Genomic DNA, 18,663 nt, shown 5'->3' on the forward strand with positions numbered 1-18,663 from the left:
GACATGTAAAAGGAGGACAGTGCATCCGGCACATGCACACAGAAACCTTCCGTGCACATCATTAGTCCTGTCTGCCACCTTGTCAGGGTATTTATAGACCCATTCATCCATCAGGAGGTCAATAGCACCCTTCTCCGTCGCTCCCACTAGGTACCACTCTGTATACTAGTGGGACTGGGGGGGAGCGTAATGTGTTCTTCCTTTATCATGGTGAGGTGGAGAGACGGCACCCCCTTTATGGTGGGTTAACATGGGGACACTCCTTCTTGTGAGACAAATGTGTATATATATATATATATATATATATATATACATACACATATCTACAGTACATAGTCTATATCTTAAATAAGAATTATGCTCTGGGTTGGGTGTGAGTGTGTTTAGGTGTGTGCATGTGTGTAGGCACAATCCAACATGCCTGCGTTTAGATTGTATACCCGCATGTGGCATCCGTGTACATTTACATATATACTTAAATACGATGGTAGTCGGACAGACTTCCAAGGCCGACGGTTAGGAGACTGATGTTGCTTTGCCTTCCCCTCTTGCTCTCTCTCTCTCTCTCTCTCTCCGCCCCCGTCATCCTCACCCAACCGCCTCCCTCCCTCCCTCCCTCCCTCCCTCCCTCCCTCCAGCCTCCCCTGTGGTGCAGTGTGCACCCGACGCACAGTGTGGCGTATGCTCTGCAGGAGCAGTGGCGTGGGAGTGAGGACTGAGGAGTGCGGAGTGGGAGTGAGGTGCAGCCGCAGCAGCGGCAGCGGCGGCGGCGGCAGCGTGGCACAGAGTGGAGGGGCCTGACGTTTTTTCATTTTTTTTTCCGGTGAGTGGCTGAGTGTTGTTTACCTGTCAGCTGGCATTGATTAATCTTGTGTTCGGTGAGATCGCTCAGCGACTCGAACACCTGCCGGCAGCTGTCGCAGCTGTGCAGCGCGGGCTCCTCGTCTTCCTCTTCGCCCTCCTCCCCTTCCTCCGGAGAGAGATGCCTCCTCTTCCTCACACGGCCGCCGTCCTCGCCATCGTCGTCGCCGGCGGTAGCCCTCTCTGTGGCACACTGGGGATCTGCGGGGGGGGGGACAGGAGCACAGACACACTCAGGCCCACTGACCCGCCTCTATACCTTCCTCTGGGTGACAATAAAATCACTTTCTTTAATATGAAAAAAGCAATAATAAAAAAGCAGTAATAAAGGATTAAATAAATACAGGTTCGGTCTGAGGCCTCTTAAACTCACTCGTGCCATGACCGAAAACATTCTTTTTGGGGTGGGGGGGGATTGCAACCACATATACACACTTTCAGACGACAAACATGGTGGCGGACACGCACGCACCCACACAGACACGCACGTACACACACACAACAACAACAAAGCTCCGTTATTAGAAATGGTTTTAGGTGTTGTTTGCTGCACTCCACCCAGACAAAACTTCGGTATATGAAACTAGACTGATGGGAATATTTGGAGTTAATAAATCCAGGATTGCGGCTTTAGCCGTAGTTTACAAAATGGAATTCCACTGGCGAGTGCTAAATTACATCAGTCGCTGTCCATCAAAAAGAAAAGAAAGAAACACGAAGCGAAAAAACAACAAAGCCACACACACTCAAGATCAAGTCCAGAACCGTGGCTGTAACAAAGCATCGTACAGAAGTAGCAGAGATTGCTGTTCTTCACGACACACTTCCTTAAATTATTCAGCCTTTGCTCGCAGGCAGCCGTGGGTCGCGCACATCAATATTATTCAATCCATCTGCACTTTGGTCTCCGGTTGGCTTTGTGAAGTAGCTGTGCCAGGGGTAGACTTTCCCCTGAACCAGGCGTCAGGCGCCTGCTTGGTGACTGACTGATACATGCCCCGATACGCACTTTACTTAAAACGGCCTCTGAACATGTTCATTCAGAAGAAACGCCATATAATACAACGACACCAGAGCATGTACGTCTTGCATCAGCATCTCGTAATTAGGCAGCATGATGGCCTGCAGGCCCCTCTCTTCCCTGCTGCGGCCATCACACGTCAGTACAATAAGACTGATTACAAAGCCACACTCACAATCAAGCAATTATGCCCCACTGGTTTAGCACTCAAACCTTTTTAGGGGAGAGAGAAGACAGCACTTTGCATTGGCAGCCATTTTGAGGCCTCGCTTGAGCTGCTCGAAGCTGAAACTCACGACGGGAACACACGGAGGAAGCTACGCTCTTTTGGGTTGTTTTTCTTTTTACCCCCGCAGAGCCTACTGTTAATACCGCCCGAGGACACACACACATACACTCACACACGCGCGTGTGTGTGTGTGTGCGCTCGTGTCAAACTGCGCTCGCGTGTGGTAGAGTCTGGCAAGCCGCCTGGCCGTATGTATACTGTTTACATGGGCGGCCATTTTAGGTCCTCCTTCGGCACGAGAGAGAGAAAAAAGAGGGGTGCTCGTAAAGAGCGCAAGAAATGTTTTCCTCGTGGAGAAACGTTCCAGAACTCATCAAGGCCACCCAGGATTTTTTCCTTCACCCTGACCACCCCCACCCACCCTCCCACCGACCCCCTTTCCCCCACCCCCCCGACTCGAGCCAAGTATTGATGTAACATCACACCCTCTATTGTCCTTTCTCTCTTGGCGATGGAGACTCGCACAACATGCCCTCTAAAAATATCAGCGCCGAGGTCCCCGGTGGGACGCGGCAGAACAGAACAGAAGGTGTTTCAAGAAAATGAAAATCCCGACCCAAGCCTCACAGATGCAGGCCGCTCTTGCCCTGGGTGTAGGGGCGGGGTTTGGCTGCTTCTGACTGGGGCCAAACGCCACCTAAATAGGGCTATTATGTATTCCCTGCCACGGCGCATGCGCCCGGGATAATCGGCTGATGGGTTTGCTAGACGGCGTCTTTACACATGGATCTATGTTTTGAACAGAGGCTGTATGGATCATCAATTGAAATGGCCTTGACAAAGTAAAAGACGAGTTGCCATCCCTATCATCAAGCACAATTGGAAATAAAACAAAACATAAATCTTTGAATGGCCTAGCGAGCGAATGTCTAAGAAAAATATCGTTCCATTTTTCATATTTAGTTTGGCGTTGCAGGAGGCTATCCTTGGACACTAGGTTCTTCAGCAATTACCATAAAATAAAACACAACTAATAAATACGGAGATAACATAAGTCGATATGAGTCTTCCGCCAAGCGGATTAGCGGCCCGCTCCTCATCTATTCTCTTGGTGAACGCACCACCAGCAGAAAATAACCACCTCCCCCACCACCAACACCACCACCACCACCACCACCACCACCACCCCCCAGCAGAAGCATCCAGTGCATCATCCATGCTGGGTCAATGTCCTCAGGGGGGAAGTCAGAGAGCAGAGTGGCCTTCTCTGGCACCAGAGGGGGGCTGATGGAAGCATGAAGATGGGGAGGTGAGGGTGGAGGTGGAGGTGGAGGAGGAGGAAGCTGTGGGGGAAACTTGACACAGCAAGGTCACGTCCGACCCGGGGATTAAAGAGCCGTGTCAATACTGAGGTTCCTGCGCCTCTGGGCCTCGTACAGTAATCCATCAGATCTGAACATCCTAGCGGTCTCCTCTGACCGGACAGAAGATCGATACCGCCGTGCTCACAGTGGCTCGCGATCGCATTCAAAATATGGTGGTCGTGGGTGGAGGGGCGGCAGGGGGGGGGCTTTGGAGGTTGGAGGTGTACATGACATGTAACCATATTTTTTTTTCCTTTTTCTGACATGCCCCGACAACCTTGTTAGTTATTTTAATAGGTCTGGTAATTACGATATAGGAAAGAGGAACCCACCGGGGTAATGATATTGATCTGCGGTCCATATACTCCGATATGCGTTCTTCAGTTTTTAATCTAGGGGTTTACGTTGAGGGGATCTTCCGCGTCACACGATTAGTAAATGTACGCTATTCATGCGGCGGAATAAATAAAAGAAAGTCGAAAGTTTCGCAATCTTTCGATGTGTTTTTTTTTAGCACGCGTAAATATGGTAAAACAATATGGCCGGAGATTGACGCGTTGCCAGGCATGCAATATCTTTCCGGGTCTGACTCCATCCATCATGCCGACTCTTGTCTGCGACGCTATCGGGTGACATTTATCACAGCACAACTTTCATCTCCCGAGTCAGCGCAGGTCTCGCGGTTCCACTAGCGCCTATATTATCGAATATACATAGATATATTCTTATTTATTTATTTTGAGTCTCTTAAATATTTATACCGTTTTAATTGATGTTCTCCTCTGGTGCTCCCTATAGCCTCCCCCACTGGGAGGGAGGTGTGTGTGGGGGGGGGGGGGGGGGTTTGAACACCAGCAGAGCAGTCTGACTGTGGACCCCCTACCACCTCCAGCTGCCTTTGGGGCCCCCCACTGAGACAGCTGGGGACACTGACCGTGCGTGCGTGTGTGTGCGTGCGGGGGGGGGGGGAGGATTAAGGGCAGGGATGGACACGCTGAAAGAGCCTTTATGAAGGGTCTGATTCAAGGCTTTAAATAAACGAAAAAAAATACATCATCCTCTAAACCCCCCCCCCCCCCCCCCCCCCCCGAGAGGAAAATCATTTGGGACGTCATACAGAGAAATATAATGTTGTTTCCAAGTAGGAAAGCTAAGGAGGGAAAAATATGATGCCTTTTTTTCTAAGTTAATGCTGGAAGTGGGGGGGGGGGGGGGGGGGGGGTTATGGAGGAAGGGGGGGGGGGGGGGTTGCGGGGGGGGGGTTGGGGATGCATCTCAATTCCTTCAAATCCAATCCAAAATGGAGAGGGTTGGGGAGGGCTCATTTTGAAGCCATAGAGGGGCTTTGCTTCCCTCTCCCTCGCTCGCCTGTAGACGTGTCTTCCTCCATCAGGGCTTCAGACACACACCTCTCTCGGCGTCAATGAAAGACCTCCGTGTCGAAAGGCATCATTACTACCTCAGCCCCCCGGAACACATCGTTCTCCCGGAGACCCTGATCCTGTGATGATCCTCCGTCACCACCACCACAACCCCCACCCCAGCCTCTCTTCCTGGCAGGCAACCCCCCACCACCACCACCACCCACCCACCCCCCAAGTTCAAATTAAGAATTTATCCTAACCAGCGAGCAGCTTCTGTCGACACATGTCGGCGAGGCCTGATCAAAGGTGCGCGTGCTCCGTTATCAGAGCGAGGGCGGCTGTCAGGAATAGGAGGACATTAAGATTGAATAACCTTCACACGGATGCCGGCACCTCATTATTTAAAAATCTAAAACTTTTGCCAAAGCACCCACCCCGTATATCCCCGCAACCCACCCACCCACCCACCCGTATATATAGGTCACACGATGTGTTGTAACGCCACGGGTGCCACAATGTGTAGCCTCCTCCTCCTCACCCTTCCTTCTCCTTCTCCTCCTCCTCCTCACCCTTCCTTCTCCTTCTCCTCCTCCTCCTCCTCACCCTTCCTCCTCCTTCTCCTCCTCCTCCTCCTCACCCTTCCTTCTCCTTCTCCTCCTCCTCCTCACCCTTCCTTCTCCTCCTCCTCCTCCTCCTCCCCTTCCCTTTTCTTCCTTCCTCCTCCACCCTCCTCCTTCCTTCTCTTCCTCATCCTCTTTCCTCCTTCTCCCTCTACTCCTCCTCCTTCTTCTTCATTATTCACCCCCCTGCTTAACATCCTTCTCCTTCCTTATTATTCTCCTCGTTCCTCCTCTTCTTCATCTTCCTCCTTCCTCGTCCTCCTGTGTAGCAAGGGGGGGGGTCGGGGCTCCCCACTTATGGCTGGTCACATCCACTGATCCCCTGTCATTAAAGAACCAGCGTCGTGACGGGCGTGACACTGGGCCAGGTCGTCAACGGCGCGATAACCTCAAGTGCAGATGGCTCAATGCTCGTCAAGGCTGCAGCCGAGACGGTTTGTGCTGCCGTTTCTGGCTCCATCTTTTTTTAATTAATACATTGATTCTTCAAATCAGAGATTACTTCGGGATTTGTGGGGAGGGTTTGTGGGCAGAACGTCTTGTCTGGAAGAGCTTGCATGGGAAGAGCTGGCTGACAGGATGGCTGCTATGTGCCGGCTTGTTATGCAATATTTTCTTTGAATTCTTTAATACGGGGAAAAACGTGATCAGGATGATAGTTTTATTAAACGAGAGATAAACTCACACGGGGCGGCGCTTTCCATTCCAATCTAACAAAACAAAATGAGTGATCAAGGATTCAAAGAAAGTCAAAGCACCAAAAAGGAGAATAGGGTACAGAATATCAATGCGCCAAAATATTACCGCTGTCTCTCACTCTCTCGATGCATCTCTGCCCTGCCCCCCCCCCCCCCCCCCTGCCATTCTCCATCTCCCTCTCTCTGTGTCCCTCTCTCTCTGTCCATCTCTCTCACAGAGAGAACGATAATATTGAACAGAGCGCCTCGCCACGCCATTAGCCCGGGACAACAACAAAGTAAATGAATAATGGAGAATATGATTTTGTGAAGTGGTGGACTGAAAGAGTCCTGCTGTAGTGAGCCCTGCAGACCATCGATCTGTGGGCTTCCTCGGGCCCCAGCCCCAGCCAGCGCGGTCGCACCGCTCTGCACCACCCTGTGTGTGTGTGTGCGCGTGCGTGCGTGCCTTAAATATTATATAAAATAGATAATAAGCATGTGTGTATACTATATATATTTTTTGTAATTTCCCTTTCTTCTCGTCTATACTGGCATACATATAAAGCAAATAGAGCTAGCAACAGTAAGTTGCGTGCGGCTGTGACTACATTCAGGCAGCACAGTGGTGAAGCCAAGCTGCAGATCTGAAGCCTGCTCAGCACTCGCACAGCCTCATTAAATCTCATGTCTCACACTGTTCCTGGCTCTCCACCTCTCAGAGTATAATAATGTCCGTCTTTCTGAGGCCTCTTTTGTTAAGCCTTCCCCCATTCACGTTGGCCACTGATCAAACCTGAAGGGGGGGTGGGGGAACGAACGCACAAAGACGAAGAACCGGACCCACGGCCTCGACTATGAGGGCCGAGCGTTTGCCCACACGGCTCCTGTCAGGAGGCGAATGGCTATTGTAACGCGCGTCCATCAAGGTGCCAAGTGCGCCGTGACTTTTCGTATGTTTGACAGTACAAAAGCCCCCGTGTTTTTCCTTTAGTTTGGTCTGCCGCCACCGCCGCGCGACGTGAAAAGCAGTCCGGCGACGTCGCCGACCGCGACGGGAACAGCCTCCCACACGACGGCGGACGGAGGAGGAGGAGGAGGACCCGTCTTACGGCGAGCGTGACCGTAATCGCCCCCGGTGTCAGGCATCCTAAAGTTTAGTTACCAAAAAAAAAAAATGAAGTACAAGGAATCGACTCTCTGCGTATCGACCGCGCTCCACACGGCGTCCTGGGAGGGGGGTTAAAAAATAAATCAGTCAGACAAAGTCAAATGAGGAAAGTGAGAAATTAATTTGTGCGCCCTCTTGATTTCTCCACAGGCAGACATCGATCATGTGGCGACCACCGCCCGCCCGCCCGCCCGCCCCCACCCGCCTCCTCCGCCTCGCTCTGGAGGACGCCGTGACGGGGGGGGGGGGGGGTGGGGGGCGAGGCGAGGAGCGTGTGTCTGAGGGGGTCGTCGCAATCAGGCACACTCATTAGCCCCGCTTTGGCTCCTGATGGCGGGGAGAGGTCGCCATCGCCTCATGTCGCGCGGGGTGAGAGAGGGGGGCGGGGGGGGGGCAGCACACACCTCCCACATCTCCACCAACCTCCACCACCACCACCACCATCACCCCCCCCCCCCCCCACTGATACCCATTCGATACCGCCTGACGGGGCCACAGAGGACAGCCACTGAACAGCCGTTAGGAATAAAGTGAATACACAGGAGGACGGAGAACCCAGAAGAAATCACCCACAAATTTGAATCGAGAGACAGCACGCCCGCTGAGCGTGGACGGACCGTGCCGCAGCGACCAAACAATCCAGACATTTAAGCGTTACACTGCGAGAAAACCTGTTTAGTTTTTTTTAAGCCGACTCGTCCAATGGCTGACCTCGGCTCGGGAGTGTTGGCGGATTGAGGGGACGGGGAGGAGATAAAAATGCGGAGGGTTGTGGAATCTAGGAAATTTATTGTGGTCACACAGCTTGGGCCTTTTGCATAGGAAAGACTTTTTTTTTTTTAATGCCATCTTTGGAGTTGTGGGTAAATGGAGGGACTAATGTGGCAGGGAAGGAGTACTCAGGGTCCCCAGTCTGCCGGGCAAAGCTATCCATATCGGGTTTAAAATAACCACGCCTGAGACTTAACCTTTACCAGAGACAAATGAAATGAAAATATACAGTGTGGTGCATCAGGAGCAGGCCTCATTCATAGGGGGCTTTCTGCTAGCCTGACCTGAATTACTGCTCAGTTCCTGGAGGGCTGGCGGTGAATGGCACGCCAGCAGACAGGACACATTCATCTGGCTAGCACTACTCTACATCATACCGACAGAGGAGTGAGAAAGACACACAAACACACACACACACACACGCACACACACACTCACACACTCACTCAGGCGCGTGCACGAAATCATGAGGACAAGAAGAACGAAAGAAAAAAAGAAAGATCACGCACATGCAAAAGCAAAAATATGCAGAGCAGCATGCTTGTGCAGACACAGGTGCAAAAGCAGGTGTGTGCGCAAACACAACTGTGTGTGCACAAACTGACACATACACTGAACCGCACACAAACTGCAAGGCAAAATAAAATGGATGTACTCCTCAATTCTAGACATGTGCGCTCTGAAATAACACTTACTTGGTAAAATACTGTAAGTTAGCAAAACCTCAGAGAAAGGTAGCATAGGAACCATGCACACTTTATTTTACTCTAGGAACGCCGTTATCCCTCACACATGCAGGCACTACGAATGCATAAACACAGAAATGCAAACACACACAACCACCCTTTACCACATACACACAAACAAAAAACAGCCATTGCCACACACACACAACCACCCATTTACACACAAACACACTCTACTTTTTAGCCCAAAATGATGAAATATGAAATGGAGAATTACCGCTCGGAATGGCAGTCTGCCCGGGACTGTGCTGGTCTTCTGTCACATTGTCTTCTACTGCCAAGGAGAGAGAGAGAGAGAGAGAGAGAGAGAGAGAGAGAGAGAGAGAGAGAGAGAGAGAGAGAGAGAGAGAGAGAGAGAGAGAGAGAGAGAGAGAGAGAGAGGAGAGAGAGAGAGAGAGAGAGAGAGAGAGAGAGAGAGAGAGAGAGAGAGAGAGAGAGAGAGAGAGAGAGAGAGAGAGAGAGAGAGAGAGAGAGAGAGAAAACAGTTAACAGTGGAAAATAAAACAAGTCGAGCACATTTAGTTGATTTAGTTCATCCTTGACTTTTTTCATAATTTACTATTGAGATTTTCTTTGTATGGAAACTGGGAGTTCTTTGGACACTGCTCCAACAACCTGTGGTTTTGGGGAATACACTATGATGTCTGTCATATGTTTGTGGCTTGACAACAAAGGTAACCGGCCAACTAGGTGAAATATATCGCGTTGGGCTTGGAAACCACGCAATGTCTTTTATGACATTTCATTTCTACCGTAGCAAGCAAAATTCAAACCCCAAAAGGTCACCCATACATTTAGCTCACCCTACATACAAAAAAAACACATCAATGCCCACACAGGCTCGGCAATAATAATAGAAAATAACATATTTGTACGCTATATGAAGTTGTTGCACCGCTATAATGCTTTGGCCAGCTCTTGCTTGACGGTTTGTATACATAAGCGAAGGCATGATCAGTAGGCCCACCTGGACCTATGCATGCATTAGCTAAAATCCCAGGCACACCTTCTAGTGGCAACGGACTTGACTTTCAGCTCACAAAAAAAACTAAAAAAAACTAAACACAAGGTAGGAACCTTTTTACACTGGAGGCTTTTTCGGATTCTTTTTGGCCCTTTCTTTTTTTTTTATCGGCGAGAGTTCCTAGTGGCATGTCAAGTACAAGTAAGTAAATGGATTTTAACAGCGGGAAGAGAACAATAGAGTCCCCCACCTGTTTCCATGCAAAATGTGAATCTCACCGAGGACCTCTTACGCCTCGGCGTTCCACCCCTGCAGCTGAAACGCATTCACCATTATGCCTTTTCTCTATCTAGCCTTTCAATATCCCGGGCAAAGACGCGGGGAGAGAGGCGGAGGTGGCGGAGGAGTGGGAGGGGGACAAGGGGGGGAGGGGGGGGGGGGGTCGGGGGATGGTAGGGGGGTGGGTTAGACAGGACCTCCCGGCAGGGGAGCGTTGCAGCGGCTGCCAAAGCCGAAATCGGCGCACTTTTGAAACTGTGCAAAATATCCTGTACTTTGCATAATTAAGACTGGATCCTATGGCGGCAGAAGCCTTTCCCTCAAGGGGGCGAGCAAGTCAGTGTCAGGCAGGATGTCAGCCCCCTCTCACCACCACCACCCCCACCCCCAAACCCACCTCCTCTCTCTCTCTCTCTCTCTCTCTCTCGCTCTTTGTATCAAAAAATAAACGAATTGACAGAAGAAAAAAGGAACGACGACTGTGTTTCCCTGACAGGACTCCACTTTGCCAGGACCGAAGCACAAGCCGCACATCTAGACGCACATCAAATAACTCCCCCCCCCACACCTCCCACCTCTCCTTTAATATTCGGCTGAAATAATAAACTTCTACCATAGCCGACGATTCCTCCCTCTTCCACTGCGACGACAACATGTCTTGGTTTACATACGCCGCGTCGACGGTCATTTAGGCCTCTGACCGTTCATTTGCTCCATCTATTAAAAAGTTAGGCGAGATCCTGCTGGTTAGAGTAGATGCAGTGGAGGTCTGTATCCTACATGGCCTACAGGGAGGAGAGCTGTGTACAGTCAACGGTAGACCCCGCAGAGAGGGGGGTCTCATTGACTGATGCCCCGAGAGTTTAATGAGTGGCTCTGGTGCTGTTGAGCGCCTTTACTCCAGCGACTATTAAATGGGAGAAGGACAGGGGAGTCCTATTACATCTCTTATGGCTCTTTCCCACATTGGTGGTGGGGAGGAGGACTTTTTTGGTTTTTGATTACATCCCTATGGTGAGATAAGAGAGTTCAGGCATATCCTTTATATTTAACCATCAGAACTTTAACCTGAACGGTCACCACTGAGATTGCTGTTAAAGTGTCTAATTTTAATTACTAATAATAATGCTAAATATTTTATTTACATTTTTAAATCAATGTGACATGGTGGCAGCATGATGAATATGCTCTCGTTTATTTTTATACCACTAATAGAAGTTCCACTTTAGCATGAAGCATTTGCATACAAATAGCAGACGAATTCAATTAAAATACTGTAAATCCATAATCACCTCATAATGATTAAAAGCCAAGTTGCATACATCTCATTTAAACACAGTGTTGCGCTGTTTACACGTCACATCTATCAGTTAATTAATTTTTGACAGGGTACAGTGTATCACTCTGCCAGTGACACACTGTAATCATGCAGCTAGCTTTTGTTGATACAATGCAAAAACACACATGGGACCAAATCAGCGTTGCTCCTTTGATTCTCAAAAATGGAGCAGGAATAATGTAATCCCACAACAAGTGTCACAGCGTTAAAGGCCATTAATTAACATGCTATCCACACATGCGCACACACACACACACACACACACACACACACACACACACACACACACACACACACACACACACACACACACACACACACACACACACACACACACACACACACACACACACACACAAAATACGTTTATTGTCAATCCCCATGTAAGGACTAGTTAGTGTAGAAATAATAATGATAATATTAAAAACATCAAGAATACATGAATTACTCTACGATAAAGTCACATAAATAAAGATAAAGCTGCCTTTGTGGCACACTGATTCCGAAAGAAAGCAACAAATAAAAGTAAAAATAAATCAAAGAAGAAAGCGAAAGAAAGAAAGAAATAGAAAGAACGAAACAGAAAGAAAGAGAGTAAGAAAGAAAGAAACAGTAAGAAAGGAAAAGTAAGAAAGAAACATAGAGAATGAGGTGTTTCTTGCTCCTGATGTACGTGAGTCATCTGCTGCCGGTTTGGACTCTATGGCAGTGAGCACAATGGCTGTGTAATCTGCCCTGACTGACCAGCAAGGAGATGCTCGCCACGGGGACTACAACTCAATTTAGCTCAGGTCAGCAGGTCAACCCTCCTCAATTAAGCCTGTGGAGGGAGGGGGGGAAGGACACACACTGCACATGAATAACTTTCTTAATGAGCAGTGTTTGAACTGGTTATTAGTGTCATAAATAATTTGTAATGGAGGAGGATGTTAATTGTGTTTCATAATATTTTCTGACCCCGCATATATAGCCCTTTAACGTACATATGTAGCAATGGCTTGGAAATATAACTCCATCACACACACACACACACACACACACACACACACACACACACACACACACACACACACACACACACACACACACACACACACACACACACACACACACACACACACACACACACACACACTAGCGCTGCCATAATCTAAGTATTAAGGTGAAATTAAGCACAATGCAGGCTGGCAAAACATGGCCGCCACACAAATAACACTTAAGCGACAGATATAATTTTATTGTGCGGCGGTGGCGGGAAAAATCAATCACTGCCAGCGAATCAGAAGTGTGTCTCCATGTGGCAGACAATCCGTGACAAGGGGAGAGACACATGCCATGAAATAAGAGGAGAAATCGGCCAGCTCCCGCGACACCCAGCCCAACACACGGAGCTGCATGTCACCCGCACTGACAGCCATGCTAATGGGATTCTTTTTTTTTTTTTTTTTGCTACGGCTCCATCATAATTTTCTTAATGATAATACTAACCATATTTTTGTGTCACATTAGAAAAGTGTTAATGGGTGTTATGCCACAGATCATTAATTGTTAGCGGGGCCTTGAAACAGAAAGCTCAGCTCCTTTAAGACGAACACTAACTAACACAGGGGCTAATAGAGTTTTAACTAGAGGAAGGGGAAAAAACATATTTAAATATTTAAATTGCCACGTTTAATTTAATGAGTCGTTAATCATGTATGGGATTAAATGTTATTTTACTGTGAATTATTTTGTAAATTAACCTGGCCCAATTTATATCTTATCCTAGGAGGTGCTTCAGAATTCAATAGAGTGAGAAATCATCAAAAAAGTAATGAGGAATTCTAAATCAGGTGCAAAAATAACAAAACATGAAAAGCAGTGACAAAAGTGTTGACATATTTTCTTTCAACAAAGTTTATCAAACAGGCCCTATTTAATTAACTCCACAACTGTATTCGTGCAGCTTAACTATTTTGACTAAAAATAAGAAAATTGGAAAATGTATTTTTCATGGATACACATACTACTTACATTAGTAGTGTTTGCAACCTAAATTCAAAACAAAACTTTCCTTTCATCGAACGCCAAGTAATTTCAATCGTGTGGTGATGAAACCCAGCTCTGAATGAAAATCAAATATTTAAAGTGTACATGACACAAAGCTGATTTCATGACATCCACCCATACTTGGGGGAAATGGCGCAGAAAATATATTTATGTATGCAGACGACAGTCCTCCTTCTTAGCCAATAAACACATTAGAACCAGACTAAAGAGAGAGAGAGAGAGAGAGAGAGAGAGAGAGACATTTGTTCTCCATGTAAAATTAATAATCCGCTCTCACACTAGTCAAGAAGTGCTTGCAGGAGAGTCAACGTGGCAGTCATCACACACACTAGTCTTTTTGGAGTGTGATTCCATCGCCTTATGGCCACACACACACACACACACACACACACACACACACACACACACACACACATACACACATACACACACACACACACACACACACACACACACACACACACACACACACACACACACACACACACACACACACACACAGCAAACCGTCTGAGGCAATGTGCTGACCTGAAACTTCTCCTGCACATCAAAACAAAATTACAATGTGCCCACAGTTGAGAGCTGTGGAAGGCGTTGAGATTGAGTAAATGTCAGTGGCTAGGGGTGAAGTGTTTGCATATAAGCGAATGATGTATGGTCGCGTCCTGCGCCATTTATTCCCCAAAGCAATAACGTAGCCGGATCCTTCTCGCAGACTTAATTGAAACGGGACTTGTAACATTGCCCTTTTCCTCAATGGGACAGAAAAAAAGACCAACATAACCTCTGACACACGCAAGCAGCAGATACCAACGAAGGAACTGAAGAAGGGCTCAGAAATGTGTGTGTGCGGGGTGGGGGGGGGGGGGGGGGGGGGGGGGCTGGGAACTGCCTGCCAAACTGTCAGCAGACTAATTTTTTTCGTCTTTTTTTATTCTGATCATACTTTATTTACTTGTCCAGGAACTGCCACATTCCTCACGACATATAAAAAAAAAACATATTCAACAAAACACACAGACGCCCACACGCGCACACACACAAGCTAAAGTGTGTCTTTCTGAGCGAGGATGACCCCGCTCCACACTGCTGACCACTGTCTCCAATCAGAACACGAGCCTGCATCAAGGGCCTGCCGTTAGGAGGTCAGCAGAGGAAACCCTACACATCTCCACTCAACAGACACTCGTGGAAATGATAGCCTAAGTGTTGTCAAAACACACATGGGAAAACACAGACGTGGGTAGCCACGCATGTACACGTACAAACACACACACACACACAGACACATCCAAACACATACATTCACACACGCACACATACATGGGTGTTTGGTGAACACACATGTAACGTATGTTTGCCGCACACACAAATACACACGAACTCCAAGTGTACACAATACTGCACTGAAAAAGTCGATTTAAAAACGCCTTTTCAAAACACACAATCCCATTGTTTTCATAATCAACAATTTTTGTAGAGACATTTCTTAGACGATGGAAAGTTATTTTCGACATCTGTATAACTATGAGGCTCTGTCCCTAAAGGAAAAGACACAGACAAAGGACAATGGAAAACATCTGCCTGGCCTTTTCCCTGGGACTCATCCAAAACAATATCCATGACATATCTATGTGATCTGCACTGCTTGTACACGCTACATGAAGACATAAAAGTAGCAGGCTAGTTTGTGTGCCGTCTTTGCCATTACAGTAACAATAACAACACAAATAAAGCAATCACTCCAGCTTAATATGCATGCATGTTTCCACACACACACACACACACACACACACACACACACACACACACACACACACACACACACACACACACACACACACACACACACACACACACACACACACACACACACACACACACACACACACACACAGACACAGGCACGCAAACAGGCACACTCAATTCTAAACTATGTTTCAATCCTCACACAGCAAAATGGGATCACACTCACAAAGTAAAAAACAATAAGAAAAAGGCAATACCCACACCAGCATGTATAAACACACTTGTGGCGCATGCTGGCAAGAGGAGAATTATATATAAGTTATGCATCTTTTGAGCATAGAAAATGTCCCAGCAACCAGAAAAAAAACGGCCAATATCAATCTGCTCTGACAAGTAAGAAATCTATTTATAGAGACGTTTCCTGAAAATAAAGGGCTGTGCAAGTATAGAATACAAGAATATGACAATTGTGAGACGTTCGTGCACTCGCATTCCCCCCCCACCCCCTCTCTCTCCTGGGTATTGATTTAAAATGGTGGCTGCATGAATGTACTACCGCAGACCATGTAATCTTTCGTTGAGAAGAAGACTTCCGAGAATGAAAGGGGAAAGAGAAAGGGGTCCACAGACCACAAGCTGGGAATGTGAAATTGTGGACAATTATTTGCTGAGCAAAATACAATGCCTGCCAGATGAACTGGAGCTCAGCCTCCAAAGCCCAGCACCCCCCACCCCCACCCCAACCAAAACGCTAGAGAGGAGAAAAAAGTATGGTGTGTTTTCCTCTCTTTTAGTGACTCGGTCTCGGTCTTTGCCGTCTCCAATAATGGCCCACACACATAGACACAGCCATGGGGTACCACCAAAAGTATTTTGTCCGAAGCCATAATACGGATAGCCTACATTTTGAAAACTCTTCTGTCACATCACTGAAGGTAGACTACACGTCTGGAGAAACACAAACCGGAGGAGAGCCATGCTTACCGTGATATAGACGGCTGCCTCTGGCTAAATGTATTGTCTTTTATTGTATATTTTATCTTAAAAGCACAGGTCGCGAGACAACTATTTACCAAACCGGAGTGACATTACACCACATGTCGCTCGCTCGCGCCGACGTTATCAACACACGCGAGCGCCACAAACACGCACGCGCGCATGAAAGACACCGCGTTAGCCCACATAAACATTTCTCCCTCTGATACACGTCTTCCTCCACCTAGATCCCTCTCATCCCGACCCTCGTCCCCTCAAACACCCTCACACAAACACACACACACACGCACGCGCACCTCTTCCCCACAACATATACAATGTTTCCTCGGAATCCACCTCCTTTAGTTTCACCACCAGACGAAAGTCACATGACACGTGACACTACAAACCATTCCATCAGACGGATCAAGTTCCCAACTTCGGCGTCCTTCGTTAATAACAGATCCCCGATGTTTCCCTCCTCTCTCTCCCCCTAAAACCAGCCAGCTAGCTCTATATCACCCTGGACTTACACTGTTGCTCTGCACATGATCCATAGCCGTGCTCTGCGGTGATTGTTACAGTGGTGCGTTACAGACTTCCCCGGTTGTACACACACGCACTCGCAGGGGTGAGCAGCACTGTGTGTCCACCACCGATGACATGCTAGCAAACGCTCCCGGTTGTGACATTGTTAAGGAGGTAAGAGGTAAGACACCATCGAGCCAGCTGAGTTCACTCGCCACGCCGGGTGTAGGATTGTCATATCTGTTGTTTACACCCACAACCACCAAAAAAAATTGTATCTTTTTTTATGTCAGAGCTAGCCAGCATTAGGCTATCATCACTTACCTTTCAGTGATCTTGGTTTAGCTTGCTTGCGGCGCGACATCCTATTAGAAAACGCTGAAGTTCAAGCTCAGTTTCTCGTGTAATGCGTGTGCACTGGGATCGGAATATCGTAAGACGTACTCTCTTTAAATCTCCCGGAGCAGAATCGCGCGTTCCTATTTATCATTACAAAAAGATGTCGCTCTTTGCCGTAGCCCCCTACGATGGATGTAGACGCGAGTTTAGGGTGTTTAGTGTTGGGGAGAATGTAGATGGTTTAGGATTAAATCCAATTAGGTCCCAATCGTGTTGGAGTTCTCTATTTAGTTGAAGCGGTTATCAGGAAAAGTGGAAGAATTTAGTAATTCCGTCATGCGCTTCCATTCTCCGGTGGAGCAGAGTCGCGTGTGGGCATGATGTTCGTTTATGATAAAAGCGGAATATTTGCTTTTCGTCTTTGATCTCAAATGCAATCGCGTGAGAAAGACATCAGCAAACAACGCGTCCTGTGAGAGTAGGGCAAAAATGCAACAAAACCAAAAAAGAAAAAAATACACTTTTCACTGCATATCCACCTAACAGACCCAAAACTATTATACACTCTTCCTTTTCTCAGCCTGGTAAGCTAATCATATAATAGGTTCGGCATCTGATCTAAGTCAACGTCTAAATTGCTTTAAAAGAGGATGAAGAAGCAGAGAGAAGATGGAAGCTCCCTCCTCATCACAAACCTGCAAGGTCTTGGACTGCGCTGTCGCTCCGGTAGTCCACATAATAATGGAAAATGGAAGCAAGGCCCCCAAAGCCATCAGGATGGCTCCAGAGGGGGCCCCTACCCCGCAGGGACTCGCTCTGTACGTAATCACTGAGGAAATCATTGTCAGCCTGCCTGCACTCACACACAGACAGAGAGGCATGATTAAAATCCTAGGGATCACGGCAAGATGCGGATTTCTGGATCTGCTAGTCTGCGGATCGGGAGTCGAACTCTAAACCCAAAGTCGGCTCGTTCACCCTCGCTTCTCCTCTGTCTCGGCTCGCGGTCGGCCACTCGCCGTCTACGGCAGACGGACTGGTCCCCCTTCTGGTAGAAATGGTTAAGCAGAAAGACATTTTGTGGCTGTTGACATACAGTACATCTGTCATGTAATGGCACGCGAACGCTCTTTAAAGATTATTCGCGAGGTGCATATCATTTCTGCATAGGATAGTAAATACGGTTTCATGTTGAGGTTGTTTATTGCTTGATAAATGTAGTTTTATTTAAACAATTTGAAGGAAATTCTTAAAAATTATATAAGTAAAAAATGATTTTATAAATATATTTTAAAAAATCATGTAGTTTACTTATTTATTAGCGAGAACCGTAGGGCTATTGGCTTTAAACTCACCATTTGCTATGGGTTGTATATATATTTGTATTTTTGGGGTATTATGATTAAATTATATTTTTTATTTTGAACACCAAGCACATTTTCTATCTTTTAAGCTATTCTTTCTTTTTTCTTTCACTTTCTTTCTCCCTCTGTATTTCATTCTTTCTTTGCTATCCTTTCTCTCTTTCCATCCTTCATTCGGTCTCTCCTCTTTTCCCCATGTCAAAATGTTCACCACAGTGTCTCATAATGTACCCACAGCGGTGTGTGTGAGTGT

General features: G+C 47.4%; 1 protein-coding gene across 4 annotated transcripts; it reads right to left on the bottom strand.

Annotated features, from left to right (window-relative positions):
• Positions 1 to 695: 695 nt before the first annotated feature.
• On the bottom strand, positions 696 to 17,916 carry LOC130388255 (zinc finger protein 521-like). 4 transcript variants are annotated; one of them, XM_056597675.1, is made up of 3 exons: positions 17,032 to 17,916; positions 9,042 to 9,095; positions 696 to 1,062 (listed from the first exon to the last, which is right to left on the bottom strand). In XM_056597675.1, the coding sequence occupies exons 1-3, from the start codon at positions 17,069 to 17,071 to the stop codon at positions 809 to 811; spliced, it is 348 nt and encodes a 115-aa protein (XP_056453650.1). In that variant the 5' UTR covers positions 17,072 to 17,916; the 3' UTR covers positions 696 to 808. The 4 variants fall into 4 exon arrangements, 2 of the variants coding, with proteins under 2 accessions (XP_056453650.1, XP_056453649.1); XM_056597674.1 differs by having other exon boundaries at positions 9,042 to 9,098; XR_008896392.1 differs by having other exon boundaries at positions 697 to 1,062; positions 9,042 to 9,098; positions 17,742 to 17,915.
• Between the last annotated feature and the right edge of the window lie 747 nt (positions 17,917 to 18,663).

The sequence above is a fragment of the Gadus chalcogrammus genome, chromosome 8, assembly GCF_026213295.1.
Source record: "Gadus chalcogrammus isolate NIFS_2021 chromosome 8, NIFS_Gcha_1.0, whole genome shotgun sequence".
NCBI classification, from domain to species: domain Eukaryota; kingdom Metazoa; phylum Chordata; class Actinopteri; order Gadiformes; family Gadidae; genus Gadus; species Gadus chalcogrammus.